This window comes from Mirounga angustirostris, unplaced genomic scaffold (genome assembly GCF_029215605.1).
Source record: "Mirounga angustirostris isolate CCGP_5_RB_7025 unplaced genomic scaffold, mMirAng1.0.hap1 SCAF_17, whole genome shotgun sequence".
Taxonomy (NCBI): domain Eukaryota; kingdom Metazoa; phylum Chordata; class Mammalia; order Carnivora; family Phocidae; genus Mirounga; species Mirounga angustirostris.
In genome coordinates this window covers 692,703-714,645 of record NW_026991725.1, presented here as the reverse complement: position 1 = coordinate 714,645, position 21,943 = coordinate 692,703, and the positions used below count along the sequence as shown (strand labels likewise).

Below are 21,943 nucleotides of genomic sequence, written 5' to 3'. Positions count from 1 at the left end.
TTTAACATATGAAAATCCTTTTGAAACCTCCCTTTCCCTTACCTCTCCCAACCCCATTGTATATAATCAGCCACCCCTCACAATCCCGGGGCAGTAGCTCTTTCTACCCACAGGTCCTGTCCTTGTGATTTAATAAACCACCATTTTGCACCAAAGATATCTCAAGAATTCTTTCTTGGTCATCGGCTTCAGACCTCACTCCACTGAACCTCACCTATATTCCAAAACCACATCATCCCTCACTGATTTCATCTTATTTTATTTTTTCAAAAATTTTTATTTTGTCTTAATTGCAGGAAACAAACTGAGGGTTGCTGGAGTGGGGGGTGGGGTGGGAGGGATGGGGTGACTGGGTGATAGACACTGGGGAGGGTATGTGCTCTGGTAAGCACTGTGAATTGTGCAAGACTGTTGAATCTCAGATCTGTACCTCTGAAACAAATAATGCAATATATGTTAAGAAAAAAAAAAAGAAGAAGAAGAAGGTAGCGGGAGGGGAAGAATGAAGCGGGGGAAATCGGAGGGGTAGACGAACCATGAGAGACGATGGACTCTGAAAAACAAACAGCGTTCTAGAGGGGAGGGGGGTGGGAGGTTGGGTTAGCCTGGTGGTGGGTATTGAGGAGGGCACATTCTGCATGGAGCACTGGGTGTTATGCACAAACAATGAATCATGGAACACTTCATCTAAAACTAATGATGTAATGTATGGGGATTAACATAAGAATAAAAAAATTAAAAAAAATTTTATTTTGTAAAATACACAAAACATAAAATTTACCATCATAACCATTTTAAGTGAACATTGCAGTGGTATTAAATACATTTATTACACTGTGCAACCATCACCACCATCCATTTGTAATTGTCTTGTAAAACTGAATCTCCATACTATTTTTTGAATTCACACTTTTGTGCTGAAATATTTTCAAGTACATCATGACAGCACATCCCAAAATATCAGCATACATCTCTAAAAAATCCACTTCCACACACCCCAAATAGCATTTGCACAACCTAATTAGTAATAATTCCTTGTTTTATCTACAACTAGTCCATATTCAAATTTCTCTACTTATTTTCAAAGCCCATTTCAGCTAGTTTGTCTAAATAGGAATCCGACCAGTTTACATGGAAACTAGTTGTTATGAGTCAGGTTTTTCTCTCTCTAACAATTCATTTTTTCACATTAGTGAGTGACCAAAAAGATGGCCTGGTCTCCTCTTTCTCAAAGTTATATTCACTGATAGCAGCATCAGCATCACCTGGAGCTTGTTAGAAATGCAGACTCTTCAGACCCCACCCCAGACCCACTGAATGCAAATTTGCATTGACTTGTGTGTCCATGATGACTCATATGCACCTAAAAGCTTAGAAGGCCCTGTTGTAGAATGTTCCATCTTTACAATTTAGCTGATTTTTCTTTCTTGGAGCTAGTATGCTCCTACATTCCTATGACTGGATGTTATTGCTAGCAGTTTGATTACATTTAAGTGAAATATTTTGGCTAAACTACATCACATTATAATGTGTGCCATGATTGATTGCTGGTAAGATTCACCACTGGATTTTTTTCTTTTTTAAGATTTTATTTATTTATTCATGAGAGACAGAGAGAGAGAGAGGCAGAGGCAGAGGGAGAAGCAGGGTCCCCACGGAGTGGGGAGCCCAATGCGGGACTCGATCCCAGTACCCTGGGATCATGACCTGAGCCGAAGGCAGATGCCCAACCAACTGAGCCACCCAGGCGTCCCCACCACTGGATTTGTGAAATGATAACCAATCCATCAATTGTAAAGATCACATCTGCCTTGTGACCAGGAAGGAATCTGTGCAGTGTTAATTTGGCATCATACAAATATTCAGTTTTCTATCAACCATTCATTGAATGGTTTATTTTATTTTATTTTATTATTTATTTTATTTTTTTTATTATGTTATGTTAGTCACCATACAGTACATCATTAGTTTTTGATGTAGTGTTCCATGATTCATTGTTTGCATATAACACCCAGTATTCCGTGCAATATGTGCCCTCCTTAATACCCATCACCAGGCTGACCCATCCCTCCACCCCCCTCCCCTCTAAAACCCTCAGTTTGTTTCTCGGAGTCCATAGTCTCTCATGGTTTGTCTCTCCCTCTGATTACCCCCTTCATTTTCCCCTTCCTACTCCTAATGTCCTCCGTGCTATTCCTTATGATACACAAATAAGTGAAACCATATGATAATTGACTTTCTCTGCTTCACTTATTTCCCTTAGCACAATCTTCTCCAGTTCTGTCCATGTTGATGCAAATATTGGGTATTCATCCTTTCTGATGGCTGAGTAATATTCCATTGTATATATGGACCACATATTCTTTATCCATTCATCTGTTGAAGGGCATCTCAGACCCTTCCACAGTTTGGCTATTGTGGACATTGCTGCTATGAACATTGGGGTGCATGTGGCCCTTTTTTTTTTTTTTTACACTACATCTGTATCTTTGGGATAAATACCTAGTAGTGCAATCGCTGGGTCCTAGGGTAACTCTATTTTTAACATCTTGAGAAACCTCCATACTGTTTTCCAGAGTGGCTGCACAAGCTTGCATTCCTACCAACAGTGTAAGAGGGTTCCCCTTTCTCTACAACCTCTCCAACATTTGTTGTTTCTTGCCTTGTCAATTTTTGCCATTCTACCTGATGTAAGGTGGTATCTCAACATGGTTTTGATTTGAATTTCCCTGATGGCTAATGGTGTTGAGCACTTTTTCATGTGTCTGTTAGTCATTCATGTCTTCTTTGGAGAAGTTTCTGTTCAGGTCTTCTGCCCAGCTTTTTACTTGATTATTTGTTTTTTGAGTGTTGAGTTTGAGAAGTTCTTTATAGATCTTGGATATCAGCCCTTTATCTGTAATGTCATTTGCAAATACCTTCTCCCATTCCGTGGGTTGCCTCATTGTTTTATTGAATGTTTCCTTTGCTGTGCAGACACTTTTTATCTTGACGAAGTCCCAAGAGTTCATTTTTGCTTTTGTTTCCCTTGCCTTTGGAGATGTGTCTTGAAAGAATTTGCTTTGGCCGATGTCAAAAGAGATTACTGCCTATGTTCTCCTCTAGGATTTTGATGGATTCCTGTCTCACATTGAAGTCTTTCATCCATTTTGACTTTATCTTTGTGTATGGTGTAAGCAAATGGTTTCATTCTTCTGTATATAGCTGTCCAATTTTCCCAGCATCATTTATTGAAGAGACTGTCTTTTTTCCATTGCATGTTTTTTCCTGCTTTGTCGAAGATGAGTTGACCATAGAGTTGAGGGTCCATATCTGGGTTCTCTCTTCTGTTCCATTGGTCTATGTGTCGTTTTTGTGCCAATACCATGCTGTCTTGGTGATCACAGCTTTGTAATATAGCTTGAAATCAGGCAATGTGATGCCTCCAGCTTTGTTTTTCTTTTTCAACATCTCCTTGGCGATTCAGGGTCTTTTCTGGTTCCATACATATTTTAGGATTGTTTGTTCCCACACTTTGAAAAATGTCATTGCTATTTTGATCGGGATGGCATTGAATGTATAGATTGCTCTGGGTAGCATAGACATTTTAACAATGTTTATTCTTCCAATCCATGAACAGGTAATGTTTTTCCATCTTTTTGTTTCTTCTTCAATTTCTTTCATAAGTGTACTGTAGTTTCTAGAGTATAGATCCTTCACCTCTTTGGTTAGGTTTATTCCAAGGTATCTTATGGTTTTTGGTGCTATTGTAAATGGAATAGATTCCCTAATTTCTCTTTCTACAGTTCCATTGTTAGTGTATAGGAAATCAGCTGATTTCTGTGCATTGATTTTGTATCCTGCCACATTACTGAATTGCTGTGTGAGTTCTAGTAATTTAGGGGTGGAGTCTTTTGGGTTTTCCACATAAAGTATCATGTCATCTGTAAAGAGAGAGAGTTTGACTTCTTCTTTGCCAATATGAGTGCCTTTTATTTCTTTTTGTTGTCTGATTGCTGAGGCTAGGACTTCTAGTACCATGTTGAACAATAGTGGTGAGAGTAGGCATCCTTGTAGTGTTCCTGACCTTAAGGGAAAGGCTCTCAGCTTTTCCCCATTGAGAATGATATTTGCTGTGGGCTTTTCATAGACAGTTTTTATGAAATTGAGGAATGTTCCCTCTGTCCCTACACTTTGAAGAGTTTTAATCAGGAAAGGATGCTGTATTTTGTCAAATGATTTTTCTGCATAAATTGAGAGGACTATGTGGTTCTTCTCTCTCCTCTTATTAATGTGTTCTATCACATTGATTGATTTGTGAATGTTGAATGACCCTTGCATCCCAGGGATAAATCCCACCTGGTCGTGATGTATAATCCTTTTAATGTACTGTTGGATCCTATTTGCTAGGATCTTGTTGAGAATTTTGGCATCCATATTCATCAAGGATATTGGTCTGAAATTCTCATTTTTGATGGGGTCTTTGCCTGGTTTTAGGATCAAGGAATGCTGGCCTAATAGAGTGAGTCTGGAAGTTTTCTTTCTGTTTCTATTTTTTGAAATGGCTTCAGGAGAATAGGTGTTATTTCTTTTTTGAATGTTTGGTAGAATTCCCCAGGGAAGCCATCAGGTCCTGGACTCTTGTTTTTTGGGAGGTTTTTGATCACTGCTTCAATCTCGTTACTGGTCATTGGTCTATTCAGGTTGTCAATTTCTTCCAGGTTGCTTAATATATTGGCATATAATTGTTGATAATAATTTCTTTTTATTTTTTAAAAGATTTTATTTATTTATTTGACAGAGACACAGCGAGAGAGGGAGCACAAGCAGGGGGAGTGGCAGGCAGAAGGAGAAGCAGGCTTCCTGCAGAGCAGGGAGCCTGATGTGGGGCTCAATCCCAGGACTCTGGGACCATGACCTGAACGGAAGGCAGATGTTTAATGACGGAGCCACCCAGGCGCCCCAGTTGTTGATAATAATTTCTGATAATTGTTTCTATTTCCTTGGTGTTAGTTGTGACCTCTCCCCTTTCCTTCATAATTTTATTAATTTGGGTCCTTTCTCTTTTCTTTTGGATAAGTCTGGCCAGTGGTTTATCGGTCTTATTAATTCTTTCAAAGAACCAGCTTCTAGTTTCGTTGATCTGCTCTACTGTATTTATTGTTTCTAATTCATTGATCTCTGCTCTAATCTTAATTATTTCTCTTCTCGTGCATGGCTTAGGCTTCATTTGTTGATTTTTCTCCAGTCCTTTAAGGTGTAAAGTTAGTTGGTGAATTCGGGATTTTTCTATATTTTTTTGAGCGAGGCTTGGATGACTATGTATTTCCCCCTTAAGACCACCTTTGCAGTATCCCATAGGTTTTGGACTGATGTGTTTTTGTTCTCATTGGTTTCCATGAATTGTCTAAGTTCTTCTTTGATTTCCTGGTTGACCCAAACATTCTTAAGCAGGATGGTCTTTAGCTTCCAAGTGTTTGAATTTCTTCCAATTTTTTTCTTGTGATTGAGTTTCGGTTTCAAAGCATTGTGGTCTGAGAATATGCAGGGAATAATCTCAATCTTTTGGTATCAGTTGAGACCTGATTTGTGACCCAGTATGTGGTCTATTCTGGAGAAAGTTCCATGTGCACTTGAGAAGAATTAATATCCTGTTGTTTTAAGGTGGAATGTTCTATATATATCTATGAGGTCCATCTGGTCCAGTGTGTCATTCAAAGCTCTTGTTTCTTTGCTGATTTTCTGCTTAGATGATCTGTCTAATGCTGAGAGTGGAGTATTGAGGTCTCCTACTATTAGCGTATTATTATCAATATGTCTCTTTATTTTGGTTAACAGTTGGCTTATGTGGATGGCTGCTCCCATGTTGGGGACATAGATATTTACAGTTGTTAGATCCTCTTGTTGGACAGACCCTTTAAGAATGATATAGTGTCCTTCTGTATCTCTAACTACAGTCTTTAGCTTAAAATCTAATTTGTCTGTTATGAGAATTGCTACCCCACCTTTCTTTTGAGGTCCATTGGCATGAAAAATTGTTCTCCATCTCTTCATTTTTAGTCTGGATGTATCTTTAGGTTCAAAATGAGTCTTGTAGATAGGATATGGATGGGTCCTGTCTTTTCATCCAATCTGCAACACTGTGCCATTTCATGGGAGCATTTAGGCCATTCACATTGAGAGTGATTATTGAGAGATATGATTTTATTGTCATCATGTTGCCTGTAAAGTCCTTGTTTCTATAGATTTTCTCTGTAAATTTCTGTTCTATATCATTCTTGGGGTCTTTCTCCTTTTATAGGACCCCCCTTAGTATTTCTTGCAGAGCCAGTTTAGTGGTTGCATATTCTTTCAGTTTCTGCCTGTCCTGCAAGCTCTGATTTTCTCCATCTGTTCTGAATGCCAGCCTTGCCAGATAAAGTATTCTTGGCTGCATGTTCCTCTCATTTAGTATGCTGAATATGTCTTGCCAGCCCTTTCTGGCTTGCCAGGTCTCTGTGGACAGGTCTGATGTTATTCTGATGTTCCTCCCTCTGTATGTAAGGAACCTCTTCCCCCTAAATGCCCTTAAGATGGTTTCCTTCATTCTAAGATTTGTGAGCCAGGGTGTTGTTCTGTTCTCCTTGATATTGGGAGGGGTCCTCTCTGCCTCTAGGACACGAATGTTTGTTTCATTCCCCAGATTAGGGAAGTTCTCAGCTACGATTTGTTCAAATACATCTTCTAATCCTCTCTCTCTCTCCCACCCCTCGGGGATCCCAATAATTCTGACATTGGAAATTTTCATGGCATTGTTTATTTCTCTAATTCTGTTTTCATGGATTTTAAGGTGTTTGTTCCAGGCCTCTACCTGTTCCTTCATTTCTATTAGTTTGTCTTCTAGATCACTAATTCTCTTCTGCCTTGTTTACCCTAGCTGTTAGAGTATCTAGCTTAGATTGAATCTCATTTATAGCATTTTTAAATTCCGCCTGATTAGCTCTCAATTCTGCCCTTAGAGAATCTATGTTGCTGTTAATGGTTTTCTCCAGCCTAGCTATTGTCTTCATAACTGATACCCTAAAATCTATTTCTGACATCTTGCTTATATGCATATCCATTGGGTCTGCGTGAGAGGCCGTTATCTCTGGTTCTTTTCTTTGTAAGGAGTTTGTCCTCCTCATCATTCTGTTGAGGGGTGATTGAGGGAATGTACAGAGTCAAAAATATCAACCACAATCCAAACAAGGTGCACCATGGAAAGTTCAGAGTGATTGGAAGCCACCACCAAGAAAACCCAGCCAAAATGTAACCCAAGAATAAGATTTATAAAGTTAGGGAAAAAAGGGGGGGTGAAGAGGGAGCTATAATATCTAAGTGTGGGCAAGGTAGGGTGTTTCAGTTCTTCCTGAGTATATTTTGTTCTCTTTGTTAGAGAACACTACTTCCCAGAGTTACACATAAATTAAAACTGGTATATATATAAAGGTAGTATTGAATAGGGAAAAAAGGACTACATTGAAGCTTATATCTATATATATAGAAAAAAAGAAAAAAAGTATATGTGGGAAATAGTAGAAGTTAAAAAGTTTCTATGGAATATGTTGTATTAAGCATCTAGTTGAAATACTAAGTAGGTAAAAAGAAAAAACAGAGAAGAAACATGAGAAAGAATTAAAAGTTGTATCTAAGAAATACACAGGCTGTGAAGCAACACCAGGAGTTCAGTATACTCTTTTCCCCAGTTTTGGGGTTTTACAGTTTTATGGGGACCCTCGGGTTGTCGTCCTCTTATTCTTCCAGCTTGTCTTCTGGGGGAGGGGCCTGCCAAGTTGTTTTTCAGGCACCCCTGCTTCCCTGGGATCTGTGGAAATTGTTTTTTTGGGCTTTTGTTCTCTGGCAGCTTTCTGTGCCTTTTTGGAGGGTCAGAGCAAAGGAAAATGTCCACACCCAGACCTCCACCCCAGAGGAGAGAAGCCACAGTCTGCTCCTCTCTGAACGCTCCAGAACACAGTTTCCCCCTCTATGAGCACTGCTGAAAACTGCAGGTTCCTGCAGGCGGTGTGCACCCCCAGGGATCCTCTCAGCGGTGGACCCAGGCCCCTGTACGTCTCTGCTTTGCCTCCAAAACCGCAAGGGATCCTGGTCTGGGCAGGTGCGGGCAACAGTCACAACAGTGGTGGCGGCGGTGACAGTCAGACCCCCAGGTCCGCAGGCACAGTTCCGCGCAAGTGGCTGCCCTGGTCCCTGCGTTTGCACGCTAAGTTCCTGGATTCTGTTGGAGCACTGTTAATGGGCCCTGTCCCACCACCACCACTCTGCAATCTATCGCTGGTCCCCAAGTGCAGGACGCTTTTGCACTGTCCAGTGGGCAGCTTCAGGTGGGCCCCTCCCCCTTCTGTTTATCCTCTGTTATCTGTCTGCACAATCACAACTCCATCCTCTGTACCTCTCCACTGAAGATCCTCTGCCCCCATAGAGAACCAGACATATAATCTTACATCTCAGGCTGATTTCGTGAGTGTTCAGACTGGCTTGGTAGATATCCAGCTAAATTCAGGGGACTGGTTGAAACGGAGTCCCCCACTCCTCCCATTGAATGGCTTTAACAGTTTGATATTTTTAAACCTCTGCCTGAGTTGATGCTTTAATTTGGATTTTAGAGTGTTCCTTGTATAGGTCTTGACTGATGGGGTTTTGGAATGTAGGTGAGGTTTGGTGGGGTGAGGTCTGGAGCCAACAACCAAGAAAGAATTCTTGAGACATCTTTGGTGCAAAATGGTGGTTTATTAAAGCACAAGGACAGGACCTGTGGGCAGAAAGAGCTACTGCCCCCGGGTTGTGAGTTGTGGCTGATTATATACGATGGGGTTGGGGGAGGTAAGGAAAAGGGAGGTTTCAAAAGAATTTTCATATGGTAAAGAAGACTCACAGGATACCAGAGTCCTTGTCATTGTCAAGTTAAGGTTGTTTTTCCCTCTAGCAAGGCATTAGCATGAAGATAGTTGGGAGCTTCCTGGAGGAACATTGCCCTTTGCCTGCTTCAAGTATCTGTCAATGGGCCGCAGATTATAAGGACATTTAATTGTATTTACATTCCCTTCTGGAAGCTAGACCATTGATAGAAATGCCTTGTTTTTGTAAATTGCTAAGGCTTTTGTAAACTGAGGGAGACTCATGTCTTGCAGGATTGTGATCTCTATAAGTTAACTATTTCTTTTTCCTTTAGGGCACCCAGGAGTGCATGAGGAATGTCACATATATCCCATGGGGTGGGGGTGGGGGGTGTTGTGGGGTGTCAGCTTCTGCTTTGTCCTCAGCTTCCCTCATCACTGACCACTCATTTTTATTCATTGTACCTATTTTGTCTTTAGTTATGGTTGGTTGTTATTGTAAATCTGTTGTTTTCTTTTATCACATCTTCTGATTAGTTTTGTTTGTGTATATGAATATTCTTTATGTGTGTCTATTTGTTCTGTATTATTTATTCTTCTGAATTGTTTTATTGCTTTGCAGTTGAGGTTTTTGGGTTCACCAGAACCATTTTCATCTGTAGAGATAATTGTATCTCTTCCTTTCTAATTTTTATGGCTCTAATTGCATTAGGTATATCTCCAATACAATTAAAAAAAATTTTTTTTTAAAGATTTTATTTATTTATTTGACAGAGAGAGACACAGTGAGAGAGGGAACACAAGCAGGGGGAGTGGGAGAGGGAGAAGCAGGCTTCCCGCTGAGCAGGGAGCCCAATGCGGGGCTTGATCCCAGGACCCTGGGATCATGACCTGAGCCGAAGGCAGATGCTTAACGACTGAGCCACCCAGGCACCCCCCCAAATTTTTTATTGTTATGTTAATCACTGTACATTACATCATTAGTTTTAGATGTAGTGTTCCATGATTCATTGTTTGTGCATAACACCCAGTGCTCCATGCAGAACGTGCCCTCCACAATACCCATCACCAGGCTAACCCAACCTCCCACCCTCCTCCCCTCTAGAACCCTCAGTTCGTTTTTCAGAGTCCATCGTCTCTCATGGTTCGTCTACCCCTCCGATTTCCCCCCCTTCATTCTTCCCCTCCTGCTACCTTCTTCTTTTTTCTTTTTCTCTTAACATATATTGCATTATTTGTTTCAGAGGTACAGATATGAGATTCAACAGTCTTGCACAATTCACAGCGCTTACCAGAGCACATACCCTCCCCAGTGTCTATCACCCAGTCACCCCCTCCCTCCCACCCCACCCCCCACTCCAGCAACCCTCAGTTTGTTTCCTGAGATTAAGAATTCCTCATATCAGTGAGGTCATATGATACATGTCTTTCTCTGTTTGACATTTCGCTCAGCATAACACCCTCCAGTTCCATCCATGTCGTTGCAAATGGCAAGATCTGATTCCTTTTGATGGCTGCATAATATTCCATTGTATATATATACCACTTCTTCTTTATCCATTCATCTGTTGATGGACATCTTGGCTCTTTCCACAGTTTGGCTATTGTGGACATTGCTGCCATAATCATCGGGGTGCATATACCCCTTCGGATCCCTACTTTTGTATCTTTGGGGTAAATACCCAGTAGTGCAATTGCTGGATCATATGGTAGCTCTATTTTCAACTTTTTGAGGAACCTCCATACTGTCTTCCAGAGTGGCTGCACCAGCTTGCATTCCCACCAACAGTGTAGGAGGGTTCCCCTTTCTCCGCACCCCCGCCAACATCTGTCATTTCCTGACTTGTTAATTTAGGCATTCTGACTGGTGTGAGGTGGTATCTCATTGAGGTTTTGATTTCTCCAATACAATTTTATTTACTTATTTATTTTTACTTTATTTTTTATTTTTATTTTTTTATTATGTTCAGTTAGCCACTGTATAGTAGTACATCATTAGTTTTTGATGTGGTGTGCGATGATTCATTAGATGCATATAACACCCAGTGCTCATCACAACACGTGCCCTCCTTAGTACCCATCATCCTGTTACCCCATTCCCTTATGCCCCTCCCCTCTGAAGCCCTCAGTTTGTTTCCTGGGGTCCATAGTCTCTCATGGTTCGTCTCCCTCTCTTATTTCCCCCGCTTCAGATTTCCCTCCCTTCCCCTATGGTCCTCCATGCTATTGCTTCTCTTCCACATATGTGTGAAACCATATGATAATTGTCTTTCTCTGTTTGACTTCACTTAGCATAATCCCCTCCAGTTCCAACCATGTTGATGCAAATGATGGGTATTCATTCTTTCTGATGGCTGAATAATATTCCATTGTTCTTTATCCATTCATCTGTTGAAGGGCAACTCAGCTCCTTCCAGTTTGGCTGTTGTGGACATTGCTGCTATGAACATTGGGATGCATGTTGCCCTTCTTTTCACTACATCTGTATCTTTGGGGATAAATACCCAGGAGTGCAATTGCTGGGTCCTAGGGTAGCTCTGTTTTTAACATTTTGAGGAACCTCCATACTATTTTCCAGAGTGGCTGTACCAGCTTGCATTCCTACCAAGAGTGTAAGAGGGTTACCCTTTCTCCACATCCTCGCCAACATTTGTTATTTCCTGTTTTGTTAATTTTTGCCATTCTGACTCGTGTAAGGTGGTATCTCATTGTGGTTTTGATTTGTATTTCCCTCATGGCTAGTGATGTTGAGCACTTTTTCATGTGTCTGTTATAGCCATTTGTATGTCTTCTTTGGAGAAGTGTCTGTTCATGTCTTCTGCCCACTTTTTGACTGGGTTATTTGTTTTTTGAGTGTTGAGTTTGAGAAGTTCTTTATAGATCTTGGATCTCAGCCCTTTATCTGTAATGTCACTTGCAGATATCTTTTCCCATTCTGTGGGTTGCCTTGTTGTTTTGTTGAATGTTTCCTTTGCTGTGCAGAAGCTTTTTATCTTGATGAAGTCCCAAAACTTCATTTTCACTTTTGTTTCCCTTGCCTTTGGAGATGTGTCTTGAAAGAAGTTGCTATGGCTGATGTCGAAGAAGTAACTGCCTATGTTCTCCTCTAGGATTTTGATGGATTCCTGTCTCACACTGTGGTCTTTCATCCACTTTGAATTTATCTTTTGTATGATGTAAGAGAGTGGTCCAGTTTCATTCTCCTATACATAGCTGTCCAATTTTCCCAGCACCACATACTGAAGAGACTGTCTTTTTTCCATTGGATATTTTTTCCTGCTTTGTCAAAGATTAGTTGACCATCCAATAGAATTTTAAATAGGAATTTTAGCTATGAGTATCTTCATCTTACTCATCATTTTAATATAAATGCCTCCTTTCTCCCCATTATGAATTTAGCTTTTTTTTTTTTTTGAGAGGGAGAGAGGGTGAGAGAGAGAGAGAGAGAGAAAATCCCAAGCAGGCTCCATGCCCAGTGCAGACCCTGATGCAGGACTCAATCTTACTACCTGGAGATCATGACCTGAGTCAAAATCAAGAGTCAGACCCTCAACTGACTGAACCACCCAGGCAGCCCTAAAATTAGCTTTTTAATAGAGATATGTAATATTATATCATGTATAATATGTATATCAAATCAGTTGATTTCCCAATTAATGATTATTCTTAATGAGAAATGGGTTTTAAATATTGATCAATACTTGAAGCATTCCCATGGATGATACCATTATTTTTCTTAATATGTAATTTCCTAATTAACTTTTCCTAATATGTATTATTCCTTGCATTTCTGGAATAACACCCATCTTGTGAGGATATTGTTCTTTTAATGTTTTATTGGCCCCTTCTCATATTTTTTTTGAGAATTTGCATCAATATTTCCAAGTCAGATTGATCTGTGGTTTTAGTTTTGTGCAATATTTGTCAGGTTTTAAAATCAATATTCCACTTGCTTTAAAAATGATTTGAAAGGTTTTCTTTCCCTTCTATACCCTGACTGAGTGTCTTCAGAGGACACCCATCTTGCTGTCTCTTTCCTTAGGATAGGGAAGGCATGATTTTAGGGTAGAAATACTTCCTTTGCTTTGCTTTTTACCCAAGCCCATGGCCCAATGCCACACCATTTAACAATGTCTGTGACCTCCTGGGAAACCAGAGGTATGAATGGAATCTGATAGCTGTGATTTATATTACCATCACTTTTTCTTGTGAATTCTTTGGCATTTTTTGTAGTGGTGTTGGATACCATTGGATAGATTGAATGACAGTGATGAGAATGGGAACTGAGACTAGAAAGATCACTTCTCTTTCCTGCTTTAAAGTCATGAAGGTTAAATGAGGTACTTCATGTGTAGGGCTTCACACATGGCCAGGCACATAAAATTGCTCAATAAATGGTAGGCAAAAATTCATGATCTTTATAATTAATGAAAAGTATAATAAATATTGTTTTTAAATTACAAAGAATAATAAAGTTTGATAACTTCTATGTCAGTCCATGTTTCTCACCTGTGCCATATAGCTCAACTATTACCATGGCTGGAGTGTCTCCTCTGCCTGTCAAAAATCCCAGTTATGTCTCCTGCACACATCCTGATTTCCTTAGATATCTCTCATTATTTTATATCTTCCCTGTAGGCCAGCTGTTGAGTCAGGAGAACACTGGGTACCAGGAAAATTGGGCTCAAATCCTCATCTGCCTCTTTCTAATTGAAAGACATCAGGTAAGTTACATTACCTTTCAGAGATTTGGTTTACTCCTCTGTAAAAGAAGGCTATTATTGTCTATGCTGCAGGACCATTTTGAGAATTGAAAGAGACAATCATATATGTGATATAGTTAAGGTACATATGCACACATATTTTTTGATATTTAATGAACTGCTTACTTTTTCTGAAATCACATGGCATGTGGAACTTCCTTTGTAGCACTCATCACTTTGTCCTTGTGATTGCTATTGTTTCATTTTTTCCAAAACAAATATTTGTGTGCCCACTTAATAGTATAATAACAATGCACTGAATATACACTGTGCTATGGGCTTTGACAGCACACTGAGAGAGACACATAGCCTGACTTGCAGGGACATCAGTCAAGATTGTACAAGTTTCTTCCTTCTTCCGCTAGAATCCATTATGGAGCCCATTTTCAAAATTTAGACATTCGACAAGAGTCTCTTAGAAGACTTCATCTATTTCCAAACTTTCCTTATATCAATTCCAATCTGATTCATGCTCTGTTAATTTTGCTGCAATGTTTCATATCTTCACTGTATAATTTATTAAATACTTCCACAAGAGTGTCCCACAGGACCCTTTAAAATCTTCCCCAAGTGGGGAATAATTACAAAAAAAAAATTATTCTCTTCTTCACTATTTCATTCCTTTATTGTCATAAAAGTTTTCTACTTTTTTCTTTCTTTCTTTTTAAATCAGAGACAAATAGGGGCATTTTATAAATTAAAAGTATTTTTTTTATTATGTCCAATTAGCCAACATAGAGTACATCATTAGTTTTTGATGTAGTGTTCAATGATTCATTAGTTGCATATAACACCCAGTGCTCATCACCACACATGCCCGCCTTCATATCAAAAGTTTAATTGGGGGCGGAGCAAGATGGCGGAGGAGTAGGAGACCTGGATTTCGTCTCCTCTCAGGAATTCAGCTGGATAGGGATCAAACCATTCTGAATACCTACAAACTCAACAGGAAATCGAAGAAAAGAATAGCAACAACTCTCTGAACAGAAAAGCGACCACTTTCTGGAAGGTAGGACATGTGGAGAAGTGAATCCGAGGCGATATTAGGGAGGATAGACGGTGGGGGAGGGGCCCCTGTTGGCCGCTTCTGGCAAGTGATAGAGCCGCGGAGCAAAAATCGGAACTTTTAAAAGACTGCTCCGCTGAGGGACGTCACTCCGGTGGCTAAGCGGGGGGTGGAACCCTCCAGGACAGTGTGGTCTCAGGACCCTCGGGGTCACAGAAAGACCGGGGGTGCCTGAGTGAGGCAGAGCTCCCAGGTATCGGAAGAGGGAGGCCGGCTTCAGAGACGGAGCCGAGGCGTGGGCTCTCAGCTCGGGGTTGCCATAAACCGTGATCAGTGGCACAGTCGGGCCACTGCTCCTCCAGCAGGGACCCAACAAGCGGCAGATCCAGGGAGACTCACCTTCCTTCCCCAGGAGGAGTGGCATGGGCACACACCGCAGGGATCTGCTGGGTTTGTAGACTCCACCCGGGGTCGGGTGCCAGAGATAGAAACGTGCGGTCACAAGCCGGGTGAGCACGGAGTGTGGCCGGAGACTGGGGAGACGGGAGTGACTGACGGTTTTCTCTGGGGGCTCACTGAGGAGCAGGGCTCTGAGTTCTCGGCTCCTCCAGGGTGGAGATTGGGAGGCCACCATTCTCACTCTCTGCCTCCAAAGCTGTACGGAAAGCTCACAGGGAACAAAAGCTCTGGAGAGCAACCCGAGCAGATTACTTAGCCTGGACCGGGCAAGGGCAGGGCAATTCCGCCTCCGGCAAAGATATTTGGAAATGACAGCAACAGGCCCTTCCCCCAGAAGATCAGCGAGAACAGCCAGCCCAGACCAAGTTTACTGATCAATGAGAACCGCAGAACTCCAGCGCTAGGGGAATACTACACATAGAATTCATGGCTTTTTTACCATGATTCTTTAGTCTTGCAAAGTTAATTTTTTTTAACTGTCTTTTTTTCTTTTTCTTTTTTTTTTTTTGAATTTTTCTTTTTCCCTTTTTCAACCAACACCTTATCAATCACTTTTTAAAAAAAACATTTTTATTTTTCATTTTTAGAGTCATATTCTATCCCTTCATAGTAGTTACCCGTATTTTTGGCATATATATCTAAGTTGTTCTATCTTTAAAATTTTGAGATACAGTTTCTTCTAACAGATCAAAATATACCCTAAAACTCTAGTGTATGGTTTTGTTCTAGCCTCCTGCCTGATCACATTTCTCCCCTTTTTTTTTAAATCCTCTTCTTTCTTTTTTCAAACAACTTCTTATCAATTCCTTTTATAAAATTTTTTATAATTTTCATCTTTACAGTCATATTCCATCCCTTCATCATATCAACCCTTATTTTTGTACATATATAAGTTTTTCTTTCTTTAAAATTTTGGGAGGCACTTTCTTCTAAAAGACCAAAATACACCCAAAATCTAGTATGTGGCACTGATCTATATACCAGCCTGATCATATTTGACCACATTCTGTTTTTGTTGTTGTTGTTGTTGTTTTGTTTTTTTCTGTTTTTGTTTGTTTTTATCTTTATCTTTATCTTTTTCTTTTTTTTCTTTTTCTTCTTTCTCTCTTTCCCTTTCTTTCCCCACTGTTTCAGGTCATTTCTGATTTGTTTAGAGTATATTTTCTGGGGACGTTGTTACTCTGCTAGCATTTTGTTCTCTCATTAATCTATTCTCCTCTGCACAAAATGACAAGATGGAAAAAATCACGCCAACAAAAAGAACAAGAGGTAGTACCGACTGCCAGGGACCTACTCAATAAGGACATTAGTACGACGTCAGATCTAGAGTTCAGAATCATCACTTTAAAGATACTAGCTGGGCTTGAGAAAAGCATGGAAGTTATTAGAGAAACCCTTTCTGGAGAAGTAAAAGAACTAAAATCTAACCAAGTCGAAATAAAAAAGGCTATTAATGAGGTGCAATCAAAAAATGGGGGCGCTAACTGCTAGGATAAATGAGGCAGAAGAGAGAATCAGTGAGCTAGAAGACCAAATGATGGAAAATAAAGAAGCTGAGAAAAAGAGAGATAAACAACTACTGGATCACGAGGGCAGAATTTGAGAGATAAGTGATACCATAAGACGAAACAACATTAGAATAATTGGGATCACAGAAGAAGAAAGAGAGAGAGGGGCAGAAGGTATAATGGAGCAAATTATAGCAGAGAACTTCCCTAATTTGGGGAAGGAAACAGGCATCAAAATCCAGGAAGCACAGAGAACCCCTCTCAAAATCAATAAAAATAGGTCAACACCCCGACATCTAATAGTAAAACTTACGAGTCTCATAGACAAAGAGAAAATCCTGAAAGCAGCTCGGGAGAAGAGGTATGTAACCTACAATGGTAGAAACATTAGATTGGCAACAGACCTATCCACAGAGACCTGGCAGGCCAGAAAGGACTGGCAGGATATATTCAGAGCACTACATGAGAAAAATATGCAGCCAAGAATACTATATCCAGCTAGGCTGTTATTGAAAATTGAAGGAGAGATAAAAAGCTTCCAGAACAAACAAAAACTAAAGGAATTTGCAAACACAAAACCAGCCCTACAAGAAATCGTGAAAGGGGTCCTCTAAGCAAAGAGGGAGCCTAAAAGCAACATAGACCAGAAAGGAACACAGACAATATACGGAAACAGTCAATTTACAGGGAATACAATGGCACTAAATTCCTATCTTTCAATAGTTACCCTGAATGTAAGTGGGCTAAAGGCCCCAATCAAAAGACACAGGCTAACAGACTGGATTAAAAAACAAGACCCATCAATATGCTGTCTGCAAGAGACTCATTTTAGAACCAAAGACACCCCCAGATTGAAAGTGAGGGGGTGGAAAACCATTTACCATGCTAATGGACACCAAAAGAAAGCTGGGGTGGCAATCCTTATATCAGACAAATTAGATTTTAAACCACAGACTGTAATAAGAGATGAGGAAGGACACTATATCCTACTTAAAGGGTCTATCCAATGAGAAGATCTAAGAATTGTAAATATCTATGCCCCTAACATGGGAGCAGCCAATTATATAAGGCAATTAATAACAAAAGCAAAGAAACACATTGACAACAATACAATAATAGTGGGCGACTTTAACACCCCCCTCACTGAAATGGACAGATCGTCTAAGCAAAAGAACAACAAGGAAAGAAAGACTTTAAATGACACACTGGACCAAATGGACTTCACAGACATATTCAGAACATTCCATCCCAAAGCAACGGAATACACATTCTTCTCTAGTGCCCATGGAACATTCTCCAGAATCGATCACATCCTAGGTCATAAATCAGGTCTCAACTGGTACCAAAAGTTTGGGATCATTCCCTGCCTATTTTCAGACCACAATGCTTTGTAACTAGAACTTGATCCCAAGAGGAAAGTCGGAAAGAACTCAAATACATGGAGGCTAAAGAGCATCCTACTTAAGAATGAATGGGTCAACCAGGAAATTAAAGAAGAATTTAAAAAATTTATGGAAACCAATGAAAATGAAAACACAACTATTCAAAATCTTTGGGATGCAGCAAAGGCAGTCCTAAGAGGAAAGTATATAGCAATACAAGCCTTTCTCAAGAAACAAGAAAGGTCTCAAGTACCCAACCTAAGCCTACACCTAAAGGAGCTGGAGAAAGAACAGCAAAAAAAGCCTAAACCCAGCAGGAGAAGAGAAATAAGAAAGATCAGAGCAGAAATCGATGAGATAGAAACTAAAAGAACAATAGAACAGATCAACGAAACTAGGAGCTGGTTCTTTGAAAGAATTAACAAGTTTGATAAACCCTCGTTCAGACTTATCAAAAAGAAAAGAGAAATGACCCAAACCAACAAAATCATGAATGAAAGAGGAGAGATCACAACCAACACCAAAGAAATACAAACAATTATAAGAACATATTATGAGCAACTCTAGGCCAGCAAATTAGATAACCTGGAAGAAATGGATGCATTCCTAGAGATGTATCAACTATCCAAACTGAACGAGGAAGAAATAGAAAACCTGAACAGACCTATAACCACTAAGGAAATTGAAGCAGTCATCAAAAATCTCCCCAAAAACAAAAGCCCAGGGCCAGATGGCTTCCCAGGGGAATTCTACCAATCATTTCAAGAATTAATACCTATTCTTCTGAAACTGTTCTAAAAAATAGAAACGGAAGGAAAACTTCCAAACTCATTTTATGAGGCCAGCATTACCTTGATCCCCAAACCAGACAAAGACCCCATCAAAAAGGAGAATTACAGACCAATATCCCTGATGAACATGGATGCAAAAATTCTCACCAAAATACTAGCCAATAGGATCCAACAGTACATTAAAAGGATTATTCACCATGACCAAGTGGGATTTATCCCTGGGCTGCAACGTTGGTTCAACATCCGCAAATCAATCAGTGTGATACAATACATTAACAAAAGAAAGAACAGGAATCATATGATCCTCTCAATAGATGCAGAAAAAGCTTTTGACAAAGTACAGCATCCTTTCTTGATCAAAACTTTTCAGAGTGTAGGCATAGAGGGTACATACCTCAATATCATAAAACCCATCTATGAAAAACCTACAGCGAATATCACTCTCAATGGGGAAAAACTGAGAGCTTTCCCCCTAAGGTCAGGAACGCAGCAGGGATGTCCACTATCACCACTGCTATTCAACATAGTATTGGAAGTCCTAGCCACAGCAATCAGACAACGAAAAGAAATCAAAGGCATCCAAATAGGCAAAGAAGAAGTCAAACTCTCACTCTTTGCAGACTATATGATACTTTCTGTGGAAAACCCCAAAGACTCCACCCCAAAACTGCTAGAACTCATAGAGGAATTCAGCCAAGTGGCAGGATAGAAAATCAATGCACAGAAGTCAGTGGCATTCCTATACACCAACAACAAGAAAGAAGAAAGAGAAATTAAGGAGTCGATCCCATTTACAACTGCACCCAAAACCATAAGATACCTAGGAATAAATCTAACCAAAGAGACAAAGGATCTGTACTCAGAAAACTATAAAATACTCATGAAAGAAATTGAAGAAGACACAAAGAAATGGAAAAACGTTCCATGCTCAAGGATTGGAAGAACAAATATTGTGAAGATGTCCATGCTACCTAGAGCAATCTACACATTCAATGCAATCCCCATCAAAATACCATCCCCTTTTTCAAAGAAATGGAACAAATCATCCTAAAATTTGTATGGAACCAGAAAAGACCCCGCATACCCAGAGGAATGTTGAAAAAGAAAAGCAAAGCTGCCGGCATCACAATCCCGGACTTCCAGCTCTATTACAAAGCTGTCATCATTAAGACAGCATGGTACTGGCACAAAAACAGACATATAGATCAATGGAACAGAATAGAGAGCCCAGAAATGGACCCTCCACTCTATGGTCAACTCATCTTTGACAAAGCAGGAAGGAATGTCCAGTGGAAAAAAGACTGTCTCTTCAACAAATGGTATTGGGAAAATTGGATGGCCACATGCAGAAGAATGAAACTGGACAATTTCCTTACACCACACACAAAAATAGACTCCAGATGGTTGAAAGACCTCAATGTGAGACAGGAGTCCATCAAAATCCTAAAGGAGAACACAGGCAGCAACCTCTTTGACCTCAGCCGCAGCAACTTCTTCCTAGAAACATCACCAAAGGGAAGGGAAGCAAGGGCAAAAATGAACTATTGGGACTTCATCAAGATAAAAAGCTTTTGCAAAGCAAAGGAAACAGTCCACAGAACCAAAAGACAACTGACAGAATGGGAGAAGATATTGGCAAATGACATATCAGATAAAGGGCTAGTATTCAAAATCTATAAAGAACTCATCCAACTCAACACCCAAAGAACAAAGAATCCAATCAAGAAATGGGCAGAAGACATGAATAGACATTTTTCCAAAGAAGACATCGAAATGGCCAACAGACACATGAAAAAGTGCTCAATATCGCTCGGCATCAGGGAAATCCAAATCAAAACCTCAATGAGATACCACCTCACACCAGCCAGAATGGCTCAAATTTACAAGTCAGGAAATGACAGATGTTGGCGGGGATGTGGAGAAAGGGGAACCCTCCTACACTGTTGGTGGGAATGCAAGCTGGTGCAGCCACTCTGGAAAACTGTATGGAGGTTCCTCAAAAAGTTGAAAATAGAGCTACCATATGATCCAGCAATTGCACTACTGGGTATTTACCCCAAAGATACAAAAGTAGGGATCTGAAAGGGTACGTGCACCCCCAATGTTTATAGCAGCAATGTCCACAATAGCCAAACTGTGGAAAGAGCCAAGATGTCCATCGACAGATGAATGGATAAAGAATAGATATACAGTGGAATATTATGCAGCCATCAAAAGGAATGAGATCTTGCCATTTGCAATGATGTGGATGGAACTGGAGGGTATTAAGTTGAGTGAAATAAGTCAAACAGAAAAAGACATGTATCATATGACCTCTCTGATATGAGGAATTCTTAATTGCAGGAAACAAACTGAGGGTTCCTGGAGTGAGGGGTGGGGTGGGAGGGATGGGGTGACTGGGTGATAGACACTGGGGAGGGTATGTGCTCTGGTAAGCACTGTGAATTGTGCAAGACTGTTGAATCTCATATCTGTACCTCTGAAACAAATAATGGAATATATGTTAAGAAAAAAAAAAAAGAAGAAGAAGGTAGCGGGAGGGGAAGAAATAAGCGTGGTAAATCGGAGGGGTAGATGAACCATGAGAGACGATGGACTCTGAAAAACAAACTGAGGGTTCTAGAGGGGAGGGGGTTGGGAGGATGGGTTAGCCTGGTGGTGGGTATTGAGGAGGGCACATTCTGCATGGAGCACTGGGTGTTATGCACAAACAATGAATCATGGAACACTTCATCTAAAACTAATGATGTAATGTATGGGGATTAACATAAGAATAAAATAAATAAATAAATAAATAAATAAATAAATAAATAAATAAATAAATAAATAAATAAAAACTTCAAGGAGATACCACCTCACACCAGTCAGAATGGCTAAAGTTAACAAGTCAGGAAATGACAGATGTTGGCGGGGATGTCAGAAAGGGGAACCCTCCTACACTGTTGGTAGGAATGCAAGCTTGTGTAGCCACTCTGGAAAACAGTATGGAGGTTCCTCAAAATGTTGAAAATAGAACTACCCTATGACCCAACATTTGCACTACTGGGTATTTACCCCAGATACAAACGTAGGGATCCGAAGTTGTACATGCACCCCAATGTTTATAGCAGCAATGTCCACAATAGCAAAACTGTGAAAGAGCCAAGATGTCCATCTACATATGAATGGATAAAGAAGATGTG

The 21,943-nt window shown here is 40.2% G+C and overlaps 1 protein-coding gene across 3 annotated transcripts in view; it reads left to right on the top strand.

The window, feature by feature from the left end:
* LOC123853571 (olfactory receptor 3A10) overlaps positions 1 to 21,943 on the top strand; it is a 268,345-nt gene that overhangs the window by 95,430 nt on the left and 150,972 nt on the right. For all 3 annotated transcript variants that reach the window (XM_064582124.1, XM_064582125.1, XM_064582126.1), the window contains exon 3: positions 13,491 to 13,576. Coding sequence is in view for 2 of the 3 variants with exons in the window: in XM_064582125.1 (XP_064438195.1) it covers positions 13,491 to 13,576 (86 nt within the window). In the remaining variant the exon portion in view is untranslated. The remainder of the gene's footprint in view (positions 1 to 13,490; positions 13,577 to 21,943) is intronic.